The following is a 22697-nucleotide window of genomic DNA, read 5'->3' on the forward strand; positions in this document are numbered from 1 at the left end:
CGCTAGGCGGAAGATTTTATTATATGTATACTTTTCTTGTGAGAGGTTATTAATTGGATTTTGTTATGTGAAGGGTTTTATAATTTTGTGATGTATGGGTAACATACTTAGCTTTTAATTTGTAAACATGTCTACACTTTGCTGTACATGCGTATAACAATCCTAAGTGCTTAACGCAAGATATTTACATGACGATATTACAAAAAATTGTACTTTTCTAACTTTCCGGGTAAATGGGTATTTCATTAAAAAATGTAGGTAGTTTAAAAGACTAAACATAATTGTGTCAGTAATTAATAAATGTATCAATGTTTAATCACAGTATAGATTGAATTATCTCCTACATGTGAAAGCAAGCTGTTAATGGTTTTGCCGGCAGGAAAAAATATATTGCTGCTAAATAAAATCTTAAATATTGAAAGATGTAATCTTCACCACATCCTTCTATGTTTATAAACATTTAATTTAGTTTTAAATGAACGTTCTGTATATTTTTTTTTGCACAGTCAAAACAATTTTTTTACTAATTATTATTAATAAATACAATAATAGGTTGAATAATGTTTATATATATTTTATTATTCATTATGAAATCGTTTTATCGAATGAATTATTTTCGTGATACTAAAGTTGAAATCGAAAAAGAAGATATATTATTTGAAAAAATGCAAATTTAAGGTACATTGAAGAACTTGCAAGGGTCTAAATCTTTTGAATATTTCAAGCTATTTTTACCCTTATACTCAGAAAAAAGATTTTGTCTGAACGTTGGGATGATTTGGAAACAAGGGATGATACAAAACGCAGCATCAACTGTAATCGGTCCCTGGGGAAGGGGCAAGGATAACTGGAAGGAGGTTGTTGCATCGTGTTAGATATTTGTAACATTTATTTTTACTTATCCTTTCCACAGACACAATAATAATACATCGAAACGATATGCTAGACCGCAAAAAATATTTACAATTGACTAAAATGTATTTGAAACTGAAACTGTCTGTTAAATTGTATTTATTAAATTAACCATAAATATATCCATCTACCAACGAAACTATTCATAGATACCAGTAGGTATTTTACAGGGAAGGATATTTTTTAACTATCAAAAAGAACGGCTGCATAAAGTTAAAACATGGAAGAATAATTTTTAATAATTGAAGATAATATTAACAAATCTCAAACAAAAAATGTGAAACAAAAAAATGCAAAACGATTCGGTCACATCTAGGAATCGAACCCAGAATCTCAGCCTTGTCGGGGCTTTGGTCTAACCACTGAGCTAATCCAACCGTATCCCCTTCTGTCATATTTAACTTTATCATACTTCGACTAAGAACTACCAATATTATTTTAATTTTCTTTAACGGACATCTTTTGGCTGCTAACTTTATACGTGATTGCAATATTCTACACGAATTCTACTGCTATCTCGATAGTATCCTGGATAAAAACACCTTTTTTTAATTTTTCTGTTTCACTCTTTTCGTTTGAGAGGAGTTAATATTATCTCTAATGATTTGAGATTTTTACGGCCAAAAGTATTACAGTGATTTGTTTTTGGGGTATTATGCCGTTTTCTTCTTTAGCCAAATAAAATTACACGTTGATGATGGACACTGCAATGCTGTCCAAAACATTGGCTAAAGAAGGAGGTAGCGCAACACGACATAATACCCCAAAAACAAATAACTTTAATTGTGTCAAATGATTAAATATTACATTTTGAGATTTACTTGAACATTTAATCGTCGAAAATAAAATAAACTAATAGACGTTCTCACATAATAGGTAGCCGACATAATCATCACAAACCCCACGCTTAAATAGAACTATGATGGGCACGTATTACGACTAAAAAATGACATTTAGAATTTTTATAACATCAGATGGTGTCCTTGACAGGGAAAAGACACAGTGGTCACCCAACCAGGTCGATTGGTATAGGGTCAATATCCCCGTCAGTAATGGAATTAACGAAGAAGAAAATGAATAGTATTAGATAAAACTAAAAAAATAAGTAAGAAACTGTAATTAATCATTCAACAATATATCATCTTAATTATGTATAATTTGATTTATCTATCATTTCGATAACCAAGATAATATCAGTCATATCCGGAGTGAACCGAATTATCTACAGTTATAATAAGGTAATTGAACAAAAAAACAGATGTTTATCTATGTTACTGTACACAAGTATTTCCAATGAGTAAAAGGTTTTTTATAATGAAATTACGATTGTAAATTGAAATGTCTAAACCCGTTAAAGAGGTTTTTGTTCGAAAATAATCTAATTTATCAATACAAAAAAAACATGATCTTTATTCAAGTGAATGTTTAAGAAAATTGGTATTCGGGTGAGCAGGAATCAAGCAAGAATCGAGCAAGAGTTAATAAATTAACTGTGAGATCAAATGCAGTACAGTACCAGGAAAAAACTTACTGATATGAAATACTGCTAATGTACTAAAAATGTAGTCAAATTATTCATATTCCTGTTAAAAACTAGACTGTAGGCCTTTAACGAATGAATTGACAGAGTTTCTAACATAGTTTTAGTTTGTTTATTTATTATATACTTAAAATACAATTACAGAATAATGAATCTTTGACTGTTTAACTGGGAACATTTCCCGTTTCAGGACAATCAAATTGATGAGGTTTAGTTCATATGAAGTAGGTAATTTAACACAAATACATAACAATAAATTCATATCATTGGGGAAATTACTTTTTACGTAACATTAAATTCATAACACTGCGGAAATTACTTTCATGTTTACAATATAAGAGGTATGTTAGGTAAGAATCTTAATTTTTTTCGTTGTTTCTATAATGTGTAATAATATATGTAGAAGAATTATTAGTTTATTTATTAGTAAAAAGCGAATGTTTTATGAGGACCGAAGAACACTTCATACAAATATTGATATTTATATTGATACACTGATATTGTCGCATTCCATCATTATATTTATAAGGAAAAGAACACGTGTTTTCGATATATTCTGAATTACTAATATTTTATTAGGAAATTATTTCCAACAGGATCATTTTTCTCCGTGTAGATACTACAATTTCGACCATTTATAGTTTACGATACATTCTGTTAAAATCAATGTTCTCAGGTGTTGACACCAGTTACGAATAAAAAATTGATTTAAATTTTATTTACCTAAAAATTATATATTTTATATTAGAACATCTGTAAAATACACGGAAAACAATGCAATAAAAAAATCCACAATCTTTTACATAATTTTCCATTTTTTTCATTAGTTGTCCAATAAAATGTTGAATAAAAGCTAGGGTCAATATTAACCATGACATATCTCGGAATAAATAAGTTCGAGAGCGAAGAGTTCACCGGATAAAGTTTGCTACCCCCTCCCCCTTCCCCTCGCCAATCGATCTGGTCTCCTGGGGTGGGGGGTTAATAGCCTCTATAAATGGAGAACAAATGCCTCACTGAAAGGCTGAAAGGTCTGGTCCGCCAGCTGAAAGATGCTGAAACTAAACATAAGGGGCTGAAAAGGATTACTTTATTGTACGGCCTTTGATGTGAATATGGAAAAATAACAGGGAATTTTTACGTTGAACTACACATTTATTTGTATACTCGTGCAGACCAGTGAAAAATCACCGAATATTATCTATATTTCCAATTTTGAAAAAGACAGTTGATTTTCCGTTAAAATATTATATTTTAGGTAGGTCAATTTTAAGTAGAACAATCAATTTTGAAATTGACGCACATACAAGCGAATAAAGCATGTTTGATGGTACTATTTTTGTTAATAAAATCAAATTCAGGTGAATTCAGCAATTCGTCGGATAAAAACTACTTTTTTATTTTTTTTATTGTCTGAATCCCCAGTTATATGTTAAAGTCAATTAATGGTATTACGGCTAGATTAACATATCTCGAAAATCGAGTTTTGTCAAGAAAATGTGTAGGGATTACTACAATTTGTTGACATATTCGTTTGTTCTATTGAAAATGAAGGTAGGTACCTACCTTTTTATCCGCAAAACTATTTTTTCTTATTCCAAGATTATTTCGTAAAACCTTATATAATAAGATATAATTTGGCAAGGACAAAATTGTTACATAAAATCAAGGATGAGATAATTGTACGTATTTGATTACGTACACATGATTTTATAGAAAATGTTTTCAAAAATGCCCTTTAATTAAAAACAACGAAATACCATAAAATCTTTATTTTATTTTTTTATTAATAAACTTTTTTTACAAACAATTCAGGTTTTATAATTGGCTATTTTATATCTTAAGATTCATACTACTCTTCCATTTCATTTGATTATGGATGAAAACAACATTATCTCCACAATTTAATATATGTAAGTATAATAAAAGAAAACCTAATGGAATCTTTTTCCAAAATAGTCTAGTCATCTATCTACCCACCTCTAAACACATCACTTCCCTTCTAAACACATATGTGAATCCGTACTCCCTCTCCCCGGGGTCCGTTTCCAGCCGACCGGAAGCGGCGGTAGGCCGCCATCTTATTTCGGCAATTTTTCTGCGCTCTTTCTACCGGAAGTTGGCCGCAGCCTCTGGGTAGGTCCGCTGCAGCCGTCGGGAATACATCCGCTTCCTGCTCTACGATGTGATAATCCCCTGTCAAGCCTTAACGTGTTAAATCTTTACCGTTTTGTTTCTTTTTCTTACCCGGAAAAAGTTTATTTTGATCAGTGTTGTATTTTAGATTTATTTGTACGACACATATAAAATAATATGTTTTTATTTTCGTGCATATTTTTGATATTGTGCACAATGAGGTAAAGAACAAGCAACGCAATAAATTTAGTTATTTAGAATATATCTGAACACGTGTTCCACGCAGGTGGACTATTCAAAAAAATATAATGGACGAGGTGCGACAGTATATATTTTTTTAAGAACACGTGTTCTGACTTCCTCATAACATATTCGTGCTTTACTGATAGTATGTTATGAAATTTGTCAAATCGTTCGTAATGTGCGTTCAGTCCTGTTTTTAACAGCAAAACGAATAATTTAACCAGATTTTTTTAATAAATTAACAATATTTAATATCAGTAAGTATTCTACGTGTAATGTCTTTAAGATTCTCAAAGATGAATCGATCAAATCGCTCATTTAATGCAATATTTACGTTCCTGTTTCTTTCTGACTTAATCTAATTTCTGATTTTGATGAACTATGGTTTTTGTGATTCAATGTAATAGATAACAGTGATGTATCGTTCGCTCTAGATCGTTAACACACCAATAAAATCGACAAATGGGAACAAAACATTTATTAATGCTTTTTATCATGCTTCGGAGAATACTATTTTCTAGTTATCGCATTTGTATTACAAGATAATATCATTTTAGTAAATCACAATATCATTGTATAAAATCACAAATTATCATTGTGGCGTAATGGAAAGCTTTAAAAACAGCAATGGGCTTTTGGTTCGATTTCCGATGAAGTTAAAATAAAATATGTTTGGTAGAAAGCTTTCAGTTAAATTTTGTATACACTGACGATGATTGTGTTAAGCGAAACTGGTCGGTTGTAATAAATTAAATACATTCGTGGTTATAAATAAATTAATTACTGTTTTATTTCATTAAAATTATAAGATTTTCATAGTTTTCGGTTTGATAAAACGAGGTTTTTAGAGTTTTTTGAAACTGTCAATGGATTCCAAGTGAAGATTTTCCCTGGATTAATATATCCAAAATTTTAAATTCTTTTCGCATTGTTTACGTTTATTTGTATTTGCCACACAAGGCACAAGAGTTCCAACTAATTTTACATTACTTAATTGTGAAACAACGCAACTTTTAAAGCCTTATATCTCGACCACTGATAGTATTATGTACAAAAATATTCAAATATTAAATCAAATAATTGTTCGATTCGATCAAACCTCAAAAGAGAAAATTAAAAAAATCCCTCCCAACAAAATACCTGCTAAGTGCGTGTAACCACCATGAATCCTGGGAACAGCTTTCCCTTTTAGTATTCCAACCAATCAGGTCACACCCTCCCTCTCCCCCCTCGATATCTACATCAGAGACGACACCCCTAAACAGATTTCCTCAAACCCACACAGTCACGAGGGTATTTTATGTTCTATCTTTAGATAGATATGGATGTAATTCAGTATTGATTCAGGGCTGACACCTATAAAAGAAATAATAATACATTTTTAAACCACATCATAATTTGTTATTATTAACCTCCTGATCCACACAGGATTTCTAGAGGGAAATTATTTTGTGCGTGGATGGTCTTTTTTAGGAGAGGAAGTAGTGAATATGGGTCTATAAGAGACCCATGTTTTAGGATGAAGGAAACACAGAGGCCGGCAAATCATTCCATAGCCGAGCTGTTGAAGTCAAGAACGAGTCGTAGAAGCGACCTCTTTTCGCGTGACAAATGTCAACCGTGTACATAAGTTGGCTGCGCGTTTGTCGCGTTTCCCGACTATGCACCGATGCCGAATGGATCAACGATGCTAGTTTCTACGAGTATTAGATATTATGATCTGAGATTTTCACAGCCAAATTTTTTTGAGTTACTACGACACGTTGTGTTTTCTTTGTTGTTAGCCAATGTATTGGACAGCTTTACTGTGTAAAGAAGGAGGAATCTCAACACGGCGTGATAACTCAAAAATGGATCGCAACATTCTATTTCAAATTTCTCTAAGAATCATTATTATATTATGATTTTTGCTAAAGCGATTGATGTACTTATACACATAACTAGTAGCATTTTATTTTGTGCACTAGTGCAGATCCACGAAAAATTCCGGGATATATGCAATTATGAAGATTATTGCACAATCAGTGTATATACTCTGAAAATAATAATAAAATTATTGTCGAATTTTACTATATTATGGTACGTATACATTTGCAAACTTAAGCGCGAACCAAGCCGCGAATTACGGGAAAGGAACGAAGTAACCGGAAATGTAAATGTAAGTTGAGGTTAAGTTCGGCAGTTCGGCTCGCGTATGTATACGTAGCATTACATACGTTAACATCCGAAATCACATTGTTTGATTATTAAACTGATGCATTAGGAGAATCACTAGATAACTATAAATAATCGACTAATAACGTTACTTGATTTTCGAAATAAGCACTCTTAGAAATCATCACATTCACCAAAAACAATTAAAAATCAAAAAAAAAATTCTAGCATTATTTTGGCCATGGCATTTCCACTCAAATCTTATTTTGATTTTGGCATGATATCGTAAAATAAACATTTTTTATTTTTCGAAAACCTGCTATGCCATTGACTGTAAAAATAACTTCAAAGCCGCTTAAACTCTCATTTAGGTAAAGGAGTTTGAAAAAGTTATAGAGTATTTTACATTCAATTCGAAACAAATTCAAGTGACAAATAATAAAAGTGGAAGAAAAAACACCCAATGCATATATTAAGGCTTGGCTGTGAATCTCAATTCAGCCTCCATCCCATCCCCACCCTCGAATCCTATATCAACCCCTGGAGTAAACGCGCCCTTAAGGAAGTAACATACCGCCAATCGATATTTAATCTTTCCACCCCAAAATCACGAGGATTCTTGCATCCTTGTTCGTTCCATTTGGTGTTTTCCCACTCTATCATTCAGTGGCGTACGGTACACTTATTTTTCGATGTTTTTGTACATTTCACGCAAGGCTATTTCATATGACTGCCTCAACACAGGCTAGCCTAGTGAGGTAGGTTATAAGAAACCTCAAATTTATCAATTTGTTAACATGTATTCTTAGTTATAGTGTCAAATTTCTTCAAAAAAAAAATATTTATCATATCTGCATTAATTTTGCAAAATGATAATTTTACACGAGAATGTAAAACGATTTTTTTTAATTCGTAAAACTAATTGAAAATCTTTAAATCTGTATGAAAACCATAATTTCTTTTTCAAAATTTAAATATATATTTTAAATTCTATTTATAATTATTATAGATTTGAGGGTTGAGTTTTTTCTTGAAATAGACTCAAAAATGTATTACAGTTGCCTTATTCAGCAAAAATGACTTAATCAAGTTGTTCTTTGAAGACTATTCTACATGAAACCAATGAAAAGTAACATTCTCAAAAGATGTTGCTTGAAGGGTAGTAAGCGTTCCCAAAATACTGTCGATATGTTAAACCAAATGGTGTCGTATTTTTTAATAGATACTCGTAACTTTAATTCAAATCTTCATAGCTCATGATGGAAATGATGTTCTAAATTGTCTAATTCAGCGAAATTCAAATTCAACAAAAAAACACTTCTTCTGTATTTTTAATAATCATTTAAATTTTAAAAAAAGGATAATCATTTAATAAATACATTGCACCCCTTTGCACTTTTCTTGCATTTCCTCCCCTGAGAGCGAAACCTCCTTGCGGTGAGGGTGAGAATCAGTAGAAAAAGCCAGACGGTTTAAGAGGACAGTGTTTTTATTGCCTCAAGGGCTGCCGGCTGGGGCGGGTTGGCGGGGTCGGAGGCGGAGGCAAAGGCGGTGGAGCCTCTGGGAGGCTTTAAACTCCAAATAGATGCAGTCAAGTGGAAGGTATATTGACAGATATATAGTCCTGCGCTTTCACGAAGGAATGAGGGTTTTTTAGACCGCGTTTCTTGAAAAATAATTCTTTGAAATGTATATTTTTTTTATAAAACTGAAAGAAAACGGTAATAATACCACTGGCGTGCATGAAACTATTTAAGTTTACAAAATCATGGAATGTTCTAATTCCTATTTTAAAAAGGCGATTAAAATAATTTTCTATTTAAAAAAATTGGTACTTTATTGCTTATCGGAATTTTTCCATGGAATTTTGAAAATGCTGACATTTAAATATTAGAGTTTTAGAGTTCATTGAATCCAGAGTCACGGACACGAAATTAGTATGTCTAATTAGTATCATATTTAAGTGTTGAGATATTTATGTTTTCACTAAAAATTCATATGAGCAAATCTGAGTTTATTCATCTTAGAGTTACAGACACACAAACGAAATTAATGTGTTTTATAATAATATTCCGTCCGTTGAAAGCTCGGCTATTCTTTGAAGTTCTTGTGACTTATATATTTCTAATAGGTTTTCAGAACCCATAGGTATGAACTAAAAAGATATTTAAGGCGAAACTATACAAAATAATTTGAATTTGTTTTTGGTTAGAAAATTTAACCGCTTAAAAATATTTTAGATAATTTAATTACTGCGAGTAGAATACAACTTGACCTAAGTAATATGAGTATTTTTTGAGTCTTTTTACAATCCCAGAAAAATATATAGTATCAGAACTATATAATCTGCTTTAAAGTTTAAAACCTACTTACAAACCCATTTTCAGTTATGGTTTTATTGTTTTATGTAGAAAATTAAATTTCTTAGAAAATGAACGCATAATTATATTTGTAGGAATTCAAAAATTTGTAAAAATGGACTCGCTCAAGTGTTTTTAAATTTTTCATGTTTACAAAATTTACCCAAAATGATAAACCATGGGAGGAATAGTGGAAACATGGTAAAGGAAGCAGCTATAATCAGAAGAAGAGACAACTGGGTTACATATAGACAATGTCGCGAAATTGAATTTAACTAAATTTACAAACCATATGATTATGTGTTATTTTTTATTAAATTAAAGAAAAATTGTAGAACCTGCAGACAAGCTGCCTTGTGGCAGCACAGTGTGTCTACTTTTTATTATTATTATAATTCTAGTAATATCAATGTTTCATAATAAAAAATAACAAAAAAAAAATTCTAAATATTTGTGGCTTCAGCCAATAAAATAAAAAATACCCTTTTTGGCGTTTTTTTGCATAAATTAGAACAGGCGGCTGTATGAGAAATGTTTTAGTCAGTGGACCGATTCCAAATTTTATACGAAGTGGTGCATCACCTTTTAAAAATAATTGTCATTTGTTTAATGACACGTTATCTTATTTCATTTTACCTGTATTACGAATATACAGGTAAAATTCTATGGAATCCATCACCGATAGGTAACGGAGTAGGTACTTTTAATAATTTTTCACAGATTTTCAATGGGTAACTCTGTTGATGTTCAATCTACATTTCTAAATTAGAGTTATCTCTGGATTTCATGCTCATTTTCATCATCGGTGAATACAATTTGTAACTTTATATCTATAAGATATTGGTTTGTGTTAAATAAAACACGGTCTTTGTTCAAGGAGACAGGATGAACTAGCGTTTATTGAATAGGTTATCGTACACACACAGACGGCGTATCAAAATAACGTTCACAATACCTATATTACAAAAGGAATATAAACATGTTAATTTTTACATTCTGCATACCCAGCAACTGCATAAAATAATAATGCTTGGTTTTAGCCAAACCCTTTGTAAATATATTTATTTATTTATTTTATTTTATTTATCAAAAGAAAGTATAAATATCTGCTGGCATTTCAGCTGTTTCCAAATATTTCAGTTCTACAATTTTATCACTCACATATTCCTTACAAAAGTGGTATCGTATGTTAATGTGCTTAGTTCTTTTATTAAAGCTATTATTTGAAGACAGCTTAAGTGCACCCTGATTATTATTATCAGGCTTATACATTCGGGTAGGAATTACCTTATCGCATCATGATACCGAATTTAACAAATTGATTTATCATTCTAATTTGACAGTTAACATTTTCCGAATAATAGCGTGTTTGTTTGTTTGATTGTTCCCAGGTTTGGTTCCAGAACAGACGCGCTAAATGGCGGAAGAAGGAGCACACCAAGAAGGGCCCGGGGCGGCCCGCGCACAACGCGCACCCGCAGTCCTGCTCCGGGGAGCCTATCCCGCCCAACGAACTCAAAGCCAGAGAAAGGTAACGTAATCTATGATGTGCACTCCTTTTCATTTTATATTATAGTAGATGAAATGAAATCTTCAAAACAAAATACATTATAAACAATCTACATGTAAATATCTCAAATAAATGTGTTTACAACATGTCTACTGACACTCGGCGCACGCAAACAAACGAAGATGTTACAAAGTTGAAGGCAAATCTAAATCACAACAAAACTGTTTTGAAAATTTGATTTGGTTTTGTTATTGGTTTGTTTATTATTATACATTAATACGATCGTATATACTTACGTAATCTATGTATTCACTATACATACTTACGTAATCTATGTATTCACTATATATACTTACGTAATATATGTATTCTCTCAATATTATTTTATATTATACTAGCTGAAGTCCCTGACATTGCCCGGGCTTTGCGAAGAGTTTTAAAAATTAAATTGTAATTTCCCTCTTAGTTCGAACGTCAAGTGTGCAAAATTTCATCAAAAAATATCACAATTGAAATTGTAGATTTGTATAAAAGACACTCTTCTCTTTATAGATATATAAATTCTTTAAAATTCAATATATTATTCTGTACCCATCACGCATGTAATATATTAAAATGAAAAAGCACAAATAGAGCGTTACTAAATAAATAAATAAGTAATCACATCTAAGGCAGTTTCTTGGAGACGAAGGTAAAATAAAAGATAAATGTAAACACACGAAAAACACTTTAGTGCGAAGACAAGCATTTGAAACAATGTTAATATTTGTAGTGTCACACTTAATTAAAAAATTCATTTTGTGGTTAAAACAGACACCTACTTAGCAGAAAGTCCTCAAATAAACCTCGTTTTCAACAATAACCTATCTAAAATGATTTGTTCATAAGTGGCATCACTGAGCACAATGTGTTTTAATCATGTGCGAAATATACATTAGATTTGAAGATATTTACGACGTTGTGTGCTTTATCAATTTAATTAATTAATCTAACTCTGTTTTGTCAACAGGGCGAGAAGAAGGAAGAAGCTCGCCAAGGCACTGGACCGCCAAGCGAGGAAGCTGCGCGCAAAGGGCATCGCAGTTGACCTCGAGGCCCTCCGACAGGAATACCTCGCCCAGCACAGAAACGCTGGCATCATGACTGACTCGGATGGAGATAATGATGGAGAAGAGTGCATGATAGACGTGGTAGGAGGAGGCGACTCCGACGATGACTCTGGACCGGAAGACTTCTCCATAAGACGCCACCTCACGGACAACCTAAACTCCAGTCACAACTCTGACAGTTCAGCCTCTGATGTTCACAGCACTAGAAACTTCAGTCCTACCCCTGGAAAGATCCCTCATCCTGCTAGCTTCTTAGCCAACTCCTTCGGTCCTGCCTCGATAAGGTTTGATCAGACTTCCGCGCCTAGATTCGACTCCTCGGCTACGAGGTTTGATTTTGACGGGCAGAGAGCGGTGTCCTTGGATTTGACTGCAGGGGGAGCCATGGCTTCAGCCGATCAGAAAAATGGACCCAGAAAACATAACCCCTTCAGTATAGAGTCACTATTGAACACGTGAATCACGCATCTGGAGGGTTTAATATCATGTACATTTTTCTATAATTCTAAATGTAAATACGTATTGTAGAAACGTTCGAGGTTTTCTTAGTTGCGAAGTTAAATTGATCGATTATTTCTTTTAAAACAAACATGCCTTTGATGGTCGCGTCCGATTGTAACCGTAACCTTTAGAGAGAACACCAATCAGAACATAAATATTGTTTGAATTGGTTTTAAATATGTTTATTGACTCAATATTTCGGTATTTCGCAACCTTCATCTTCCCCTTCTTATTTAATTCCCTTACTTTCTATAGCTTCGGGCTGTAAAAACATTTTTTTACGATTTATAAATGCAGTATCACGTGTTTAAATATATGCAAAATACATATGTCTTTGATTTAAACTGTTTCTAAGAGAACTGTGAAACGTTTGTAGATGTCGAGAGATTAATAACATCTGTAAAACAAAGTAATTTTAATTGGCAATCGAGTGTCAGAAAACACATTGGTCCGCGAGGACTGGCATTAGTTGAATAAGTGATAATTTATTGTACAGGTAATTATTTAAGACTTGTTAGCAGCCAACTTCTAATGAAATAAATTCCAACACCTTCGTTCTCCATGGCAATAGGAAGTAGAGCATTATATTATATTAGGAAACAGATAAATTTCAATACTGAACGTGTTTAAATTATGTTACAACTCAATACATGTAAATTTGTGATTCTGACAAATCGGATACAGACACGCTAATATTCAGGGAATTAAATTAACACTTGATATGTAAATATCACCTTTTCAATTTATTAAATAACAAATGTGGGATTTTATAAGTTCCCACTGTGCATGTAAAAATAAATTAGACCAAAATAAAAAATTAATCAAAGCTCACAACATTTATTGAACCAAAGAAGATAAATTGAATACCATTAAACTTCAGGCAGACATATTTATATTCGAATTGATTTATAAATAAATTCATTAAACTTAAAAACTGTAGGTATTACAAAGAATTAAAAAAATCATTGTTTATTTATGTGTTTATAAACTCAGCTATATCGTGTTATAAAACTTTGTACAAATATGAATAAGTTGTAGAGTATGTTTTAAAAATCACTGATTAACATTTATCACTGATTTCTGTGACCAAAATAAATTCGTGGGAAAACGAAACTTTAATTATTCTACATTTGAAATAATACAGTAGAATTTCAAAAAATATATCATCAATATTATTTTATTACTGTGAGTTCTTTGCAGAGCCATTTGGCATGTTTTTTCAACTCTAATTCACATTAGAATTTACGTAATTTATTTATTTTATGGATTATTATTGGTCTCTTTATAATGTACATATTATGACAGAAAGCAACTATTTGATAAATCACAATAATAGAATAATTTTAACGGTCTCAAAATCCATTCCTTAGCAACGAAACTATATTTTTAGAAAGTTGTGACTGTTGGTTTAAAAATGATATAAGTCAATCAATATCATTTTATTGATTGACTTATAGAATTGTGACTTATGTGGTTTGAATCTAAATAGAAGTTAGCACATTACAATTTTTAAGAGAGTTGAATGGAAAGTGGCTATGGAAATGTGGAATAAGGTGCAATAAAAATGTTCATTTTGTAAAAATTTTAATCTAAGCTTTTTGCGAAAATTAATTCACGTTTTTATTAACAAGTTGTTAACAGGTCATAAAAGTTAAATTGCGATAGCACAAAAAATTACTTACATTATTAGATCGATTCATTCAGAATGATGTGTTTGCACAGAAATATTTTAAATGTTGGATGCATCGAAATAGAATACTCAAGATTGGTCTCTATGTTCTATTATAATGAACCCTCGACAAGAAGTCTGGTTATGTGAAAAGATGACCGATTATTACGTCACACGACAGTGAAAAAGAGTATTTAACTCATTAACGGACACAATATCTATTTACATCATTTAAGAGGAGATGTAATAAGACACAACTTCTATTCACGTCGTTTTATAGGAAATGTGATGTGACGCTATGTACATGTACATCTTTTATCAGGGTTGCAAAAGGACACAACGGACTGGAAAGTCTAATTTTCTATTGCATTGTATTTTTGTGTCACAACGCGATTACCTTATCATCGATTTAACGAAGACTTGTCCAATGAAGAAAGACATTTTAGAGCGTGTGTTGTATAATAAACCTCTGTTTTCCGGTATTCCGCCAAGTGTCCGTCAAATGTGTTAAATCTGACATGACTTAGGTTGTGTTTTCAAACTCCATCACATTTGATGACGATCACACCTACTTTCAGCGCTATTGTGATTTTTTGAAATTTTTATCTTGTTTCTCCATTGTACACCAATTCTCGGCCCATTCCAATTTTTGATTAAATGTCAACATTTCAAAATTTTACGATCATCAACATGTGATAGGGCTTGAAAACCCCAACCTAAGTATTTATTACGGTATTTGTTTGTAATTTAAAAGCTACAACTAAATAATAACACCCATCACTCAGGTGTATATCATTTTCGGAGTTCTTATATAACATTTTTTAAAGTTTCTATAAAGATTAACATACTAAACTTGGAAATGTAAATAGGCTCTCTAATCATCATAAAATTTGAAGTTTTGCAACAAAAAGCATAAATCCGAGTAAAAATGTTAATACATTTGTCTAGTTTAACATTAGCATATACGATCAATTAAATTTGATAACGTGATCTCGGTAAATTCAAAATTGGACATTTCAAATAGGTAAGTTTAACTGCGAAATTATGCAAATTATAAGACAGTCATATGTATGAAATTCACAGACCGTTGTTATTGTAATAATTTCAAACTAACTTGATTTGTGGGCCAGCGTTTTTGTAAACCATGTTTAGCGTTGAGAGATTTATGTTTTTACTAATAAGTAACAAAGAATTGCACATTTCACGGTTTCAAAAATACAATAAAAACTTTTAATAAAATATGTTTGCGATTTAAAATTCCCGAACTATATGCAAATATGGTTCAAACCAGTACGCACAAATTGCAAAAAATCTATGTACCGTCGGGAAAAATGATAAATATTTTGATATAAAATTAGGAGTAACCATTCGCAATACACATCCAAATTAAATGTATATGAGTGTAAAGAATGAAAACCTTTGGAGAAGTGCAAATATTTCTCGTCCTAATGTTACTTACAAAGTACTTCACATGTGTATCATATACCGTACTTAAAAAACTATTATATGCTTTTTATTTGTAATAATTCAGACAAAAATATATTATTGAAATTAACAGTGAAAATATTATTTATTAAATAAAGAACATTTAAAATTGATAAGAAGCGATATATTTTAAGAGCTTTATTTTGATTTTCACCTCGTTTAAAAGATTAATACATATTAATGCTATTATTTATACATTTGTTTTATACAATTAATTTGTAAATGTTTTCAAATCATACTTTATTTTATTAATGAAGTTTCCTAGTAAAAATAATTTATGACCTTTTTTCGCAAACATGTCATAATGAATAAGTGGTTTTCATAATAAATGTTTAATTTTACATAATTTTTTCCACAAAACATGTCATTATTTATGATAACTTATACTTAGTACTTAAACGGAAATATCACTGTATAAATTATCTCTAAGCCTGTTTATCACTTAAATCTTAATTATTATTAATTTATTGTACTTAATGATAATAGACTAGGGTTATAATGTATACCGTAAGCAATCAATATTTAAACAAACAGAAAACTTTCCTCTGAGAGAAAAGGTTGTATCAATACAATATTGGTTAGTAAAAATAAATTATAGAAAACAATATTAGTTCAGTAGAAATAATAGAACTTAATGAAAACTATTTATTAAATGAAATTATTTCAGAAACAGTTATTGTTAATTTATTTCGTGTTCCTCTAAACATTTTTTCCCTTACCATAAACCAAAAGAAAGATGGTCTCCGTGGTCAGGGATATAAGGTTCTCGACTACGGATAAAGAATTCGGTGGTGTAATTTTAATAAAAGTACATTTTATGTAATTAGTTTTACAATTAATTCATTAAAAATAATATAGCATAATTGCGGCAAGTCCCAGAGTGGAAGATATGCTCAGTATCGCCCTGGTGAAGTAACAGCATTCAGATTGGAAGCGTTGCTTGAAATGGTTTTAGCTATGTTTGGCGACCAGATCTGAATAACTAGGTACTTCCAACCTTCCTCTACCTTTTCTCATTTCTCTCCTTACTACCCTCAGCTTCACTACATACCCCAATTCGGGATATTATAGTCCCACTGGATCGAGATGGTCGGGAGAAATTGGTACTGTTGTGCGGTGTTCACAAAAAAATGATAAAATGGATGCCTATTCCGAAAAAATCTAATGAAATTTCTGAAAATGTGCTTACCCTTCAGTAAGCATGTGGGGTAACAGAGTAACCACACCATTATAATAAATTCTGATTTGAAATAATTTAATTTACGATAAAAGAATTCTATTAAAAACTCAAAAACTTTGTGTGGGTAAGTAAAAAGTCAAAAGTGACACTGACAAAGTTGTCGAGTTTCTAATAGCAACAACTAAAATACGATGAGTTACATTTTCCATATCACTATGCTTAAATATATAGGGGTAACTCAGTGACCCCGCACGGGATCCCGTGTTATATTTTCCACCTTGGTTTGTGAAAGGTTAAAACAAACGAACAGAAAAAAACCCAAATTAGCTGAATAAGAAAATGTATTAAAAATACTCCTCTTCATAATACAGAGGTTACGATCGCTGACCATAGATAAAGGGCAAATGAAATTTGTTGGTTTGATTCACGTCGGAGGGTAAATTTTATGTGCATTACCTTTTTTATAATTTTTGTTAATCTTATCGATTTCCGCTGCACGCTTTATAAGCAAAAAATTATAAACAGCACTTGGTTTCATCTTAATTACTACAATAAATATATATTTATGTGGTGAAAGATGGTAAAAGATGCATTCTAGTTCCATTTTTGCTCAATCAAAGTTTGGTTTGAAGGCTAGGAAACATACAAAAATTATCTAAATAACTTAAACTAGAACCTACAAACCTATTTGGTCTTGTTTACTTAAACCCCCGAATAATTGTCTTCGTTCGATATTTAAGTTGAAATCAAGTGTTGTTTTTTTAAAAAGCCTTTGCATGCAGCGGAATTCGACAAGTTTACCAAGCCTCGCAGTAAATTAATGGTTCCCGGGGTGACGGTACCCATACCCACCTTCCAAATTGGAATAGTCCAAACTCGATGTATTCAGCTCAGCTCCTCACAACTTCAAACCTAAAATCTATATATAACTTTCACACAATACATATTATTCTACACTGGCTAGATCCATCTCCTTCCTCTCCCTCACACCATCCATTTCTGTTACTGTCTGTTCTGAAATATGTTACTGGTTCTGTTTTTAAGTATATGTTTTACCTCACTTTATAAATATTGTAAACTAATGATTTCCCAAATAAAATAAAAGTTTGGACAGATCATTGTCGCATGTATTCAAATAGTGGAAAATATTCAAATGGTGCTAAGTATTCAAATGGTGGTAAGTATTCAAATGGTGGTAAGTATTTAAATGGTGGTAAGTATTCAAATGGTGTTAAGTATACTGATATTACATTAATAGTTATGGTATAAAAAAAGTAATGCGATTGAGTCCACGATATACCTGAAAACAACAAAGTATAATAAGTTTTTCAATGCAGAAAGACATTGACAATCTACAAAAAGAAGTTTATCGGGATTTTTCTCTTTTTATCTGACATTATTTATTGTTTTTTAAATGATTACAAAAAAAATATTTTCAAAAAATATATTTTATAAGGGGCCTAAGACTCTAACTTCGCATTTATGTGATAATTTAACGCTTATTATTGTTAGTCGACATTCCCGAGCACCACCGTCGATCGCTAGCTTTGACAATAACCGATATTGTCGATAAAACTTTTATAGATGTGCTTGTGTTAGGGTGCTTAGGGGGTCTGGCACGGTTAAATCGATAACTTGACAATATCGGATCTATAGGCTTAACTGACATTGATTTTATATCAAATCCCGGGCACGGTTGCGCTGTCGCCAAACCGATATTGATTCGAAATAAATCGTTTAACGATGGCAAATCCTAAATGTCAAACGTCAAACGGATACGTAAAAATACGAATAAATTGACGAATGATGTCGAATTGAAATACTCACTATTATATACTCATACTCATACTGTCTTTTTTACTGTAAAAGTGATTTAATTCGTTAAAGAGGTATTTAGCCATAACTTGGTATATTTGAACAACTCTCGTTTCTCCAAGCCCGAACGGATTCAATTGATCGCGTATACGACGTTTTCAGTTCTAAGAGCTTCGTTAGTTCACCTCCGAACATTAATAAGCCGATAATTTTGCATGAATGACATTTAAAAAAATACATTGACAGTTAAGCTTATATGATACTTTGGAGGTAGCACTAAAATCAGACGGTTTTGTCTACCGACTATCAGAATAATACACTGACCGTGCTTGCAAATACCGACTGTTGACCATAGATGACGGATTTAGATTTGACACAAGTTTAATCAATCGACTGTCCTAGATACTCAGATGGGTCTAAGTATATACTTATAGGTACGTCACATTACGGCGAGTGTATAAATAATACTCAATACGTAATGAGTAATGATCGTCCAGTACCATCAGCATCATCAGCCTCGGTAAGCAACGAGCAATGTGCATCTCTCGGCTACAAAGTGCATTAGTTCCCGTGCAGATGCCGGGTGTGAAATTTCCACCGGGGTAGGCGGATCCCGCGAAGCAATAATTGTTTTATGGGGCGCACCGAATCACAGGGCCTTTGTTTCGCCGAGCGGCTTGATATTTTAATTCCGACTGGCAGAATAAAAGGCAAACACTTTGACGACCGGCTTTGTTTGTAAAATCAGACATATTTGGAATGCATAAAATATGTTTGAAATTTCGTCTGCGAGTTTTTTATAATTTTTTTTATAAGACAAGGTTTTATGCATAGCACAAAAGATAAAGGATTTTTTAAACACATAAATTATAAACTAAACTTACACTTCTCAAATTATACCGAGTCCATTAAATTTCATAATTTTAACTCCCTCCAAACACGACGTCTAATTTTTGATCAAATCTTATAATTTAAAATCCTAAATAATGGTCTGGACTCACCAGAACTTACCAATTGAATAAATCTTCATATTCCGTCTAGATCAACCCGACAATCTGATTTATTTTATCTACCCTCGTGCAGAACAAACATTCGAAAAAATTCCCCAATTCCTCGTATATGTGCACAATATAATACAAAATTTTACAGCATTGACATTTTTGGTAATAACATAAAGAAATATCGATATGAAGTAATGCATACGATCGATTATTAATATGAGAGTATGGAATGTATCGGCAGCATCTCCCATCCTCTTCCTATTTTCCTCTTCCTCTCCCCTTCCTTTAACACCAAATTAATTTTAAGATACTAAAACTTCATTTCTAATTAACTTTAACATAAGAAACTTCTGTGGCTTGACTTCAGTTAACTTGTGTATTTATATCTATCATTGTATATTATATAAAAGCTGTTTGTTTCTTACAAAATAAATAAATAAATAAATAACAAATTTTTATAAGCAATAATGAGTCGCCTGAAATATCAATTCAAATTGAAAATATCTCTTGAGTAAAAATAAATACCGCCGACGGGAATTGAACCCGCACCTTCTGATGTCCATTCAGATGCTCTGTACCACTTAGCCACGTCGGCTTATTTCCAACCCGCCAAATAATTCAATATGTACTAGTACTTCAATCAATAATTACTGCTTATTATTTTTTTTTCACCTGTAAACAACCAACTTTATTTTTGTAGGAAAGGCTTTGTAAGTGATAAATTTCCCACTAGATGGCGTCGAGACATATTATATCTACATTTGTTGGTGAAATATTTTGACTTGTCAAATATTATTATTTTTTAATGATAAACTAATGTTTATAAGACAAGGTTTTATGAATAGCATCAAGGATAACAAATTATTATAAGCAATAATTAGTCGCCTGAAATATCAATACAATTTTTAAATACCTTACTCGGGAGATATATATATATAGTAATAAGAATTTTTTTTTTAAATGTTAACTATTTTAAGAAAAACGTATTAGGTGCCTTGCGGTATAGTCCGAGTTTAGGATTACGTTATTCATAATTTTGTTTTTATTTATTTATTTTCTTATCGTTTTCAAAAATAATAAAATAATGTAATTTCTGATCTAATGTAATGTACGTAACATCCTAACACTCTAAAATACCTGATACTTATATTTTTAGTAATATTAATAATAATTAGATAGTAAGGGCGCTGTACAATTTATTATAAGTTCTAACTCTCTATCCGATTTTGTTATTTACAAACAGATACAGAAAAACATAATCACCTTACAGTTCACTTCAGATAAACACACTTTTGCACGCAGAGGACACTATAGTAAAATAACTAGCCAATAATTTTACTTTTGCTATTTTGTCCTCCAATACTATTGATATTTCATATGTTGGAATAGTAGTGGCAAAAGTAGAGTTGATATTTATTTTTAAAGACTGGAGAATTTTTACGAAATTACCTTAAAAAGCTTACAAATTCTTAGTTGACATTTAGTTATTTACAATGTGAAGATGAAAGGTCTTTATGTATATGACTGTTTAAAAAGGTAAGTTTTATGTTTAGATCTTTTTTTAATTTTTTTATATTGATTTTATTTTAGTAATTTGTACATTTAAGTTTACAAATGACTAATTAATTATTGCATATAAATATACTATGTTTTTTTTTCTTGCTTGATGTGGCTCCTACACAACATCTTGAACTTTTCAATTGGGGCAGACTTAAGGTTTTCCGGCAGCGCGTTATAGTATTTCATCCCTTTATATAATATACTATTCTGGGTATTCGCTTTGTCCTTCTTTGGTAGCCTGATTTGATTGCACGTCCTAGTTTTATGTTTGTGTATATCCTTGTTGTATACAATTTTATTGGAAAAACATTTGGGTAGCAGGTTGTTTACTATTTTGTGTAAAAATATCATCGTGTTCAAGGTCAACATCTGTTTCACCGTTAGCCAATTTAGTTCGTTTAACATTTTATTTACTTTTGAATACCTATTTCGTATGAGTATTGTTCTCATCGCCCTATTTTGGAGAATTTGAAATTTATTTTGCTCTCGGTCGTTACACAGGAAAAGGATAGTTGAGCAGTAATTAAAATGTGGAGCAATAATGGAGTTATAAATGGTGATTGCAGTTTTTTCGGACAGTTTTTGGCGAATTCTTCCCAAAAAAGATATTTTTTTCCAATTTTCTTTTGGGTATATTCCGCATGTTTGTTAAAGTTGAGTTTGGAATCTATTATAACTCCCAAGTATTTTATATTGGTAACATTTTCAATAATTTCACCATCAATTTTGATTTTGCTTTCACTGGATGTCTTCTTATAACCAATTACCATACATTTTGTTTTTTTTTTTGTATTTAATTTAAGCTTATTTATTTTTAGCCATCTTGATACATTATCTAGTTCATTATTTAAAATATGTATTAGTTCTTCATAGTTTTCTCCAATTATATATATAAGATCTGAATTTAGTCTAGTCGGAATTTATTCCGTCATTATTAAAATAGTTGATAGTGTAATAGTCAGCATATTTGCCTTCAAAGCAGTTGATAGGGGCTGAAAAATATTTTATTTAAACGAAAAAAAAAGTTTTTGTATCCCGTGATTTTTTTGTCTTCGAGTCTGATATCGTAGAATATTCATAAATCAAGTAGTTCACCTATTTTCATATTGAACAAACAAATTAACGTAATAATAATAATTTGATTTTAAAATTTAATGCATATATTAAAGCTCTACAGCCCATGACGAAAATGAAGTTCTCAGCTCAAAAAAGTTGTTCTAGCCAATAATCAAAACAAATTATTCAACAAACATTGATCTTGAAAATTGATGTTAGGTGCTTATAATAATTAATAATTCGATCCCTTCAGTAGCTTTGTTTTCATTCTAAAGATATGGTTCGCAAAGTGTTGAGAGCTTTCGACGATTTATTTTATTTGGGCGGGGTTTCTTTTGAAGTCTGCAGTTTTACGGTTTCTATTTCGGTTCAAGTTGCCCGCATATACTTTATGCGATAACTACTTAGTAAAGCAATTAAACATACTTCCCGTAAACTCGCTAATAGAGATGTCAGACTTAACGGC

The 22697-nt window shown here is 31.4% G+C and overlaps 1 protein-coding gene across 1 annotated transcript in view; it reads left to right on the plus strand.

Annotated features, from left to right (window-relative positions):
• OdsH (Ods-site homeobox) overlaps positions 1–13263 on the plus strand; it is an 88812-nt gene extending 75549 nt beyond the window's left edge. Inside the window, exons 4-5 of the mRNA XM_089637969.1 lie at positions 10737–10876; positions 11865–13263. Of these exons, the coding sequence (XP_089494095.1) occupies positions 10737–10876; positions 11865–12423 (699 nt within the window). The 3' untranslated portion in view covers positions 12424–13263. The remainder of the gene's footprint in view (positions 1–10736; positions 10877–11864) is intronic.
• The last annotated feature ends 9434 nt before the right edge of the window (positions 13264–22697 follow it).

Source organism: Hesperophylax consimilis, chromosome 12 (genome assembly GCF_061612785.1).
Source record: "Hesperophylax consimilis isolate HC1 chromosome 12, BYU_Hcon_1.0, whole genome shotgun sequence".
In the NCBI taxonomy this organism is placed as follows: Eukaryota; Metazoa; Arthropoda; class Insecta; order Trichoptera; family Limnephilidae; genus Hesperophylax; species Hesperophylax consimilis.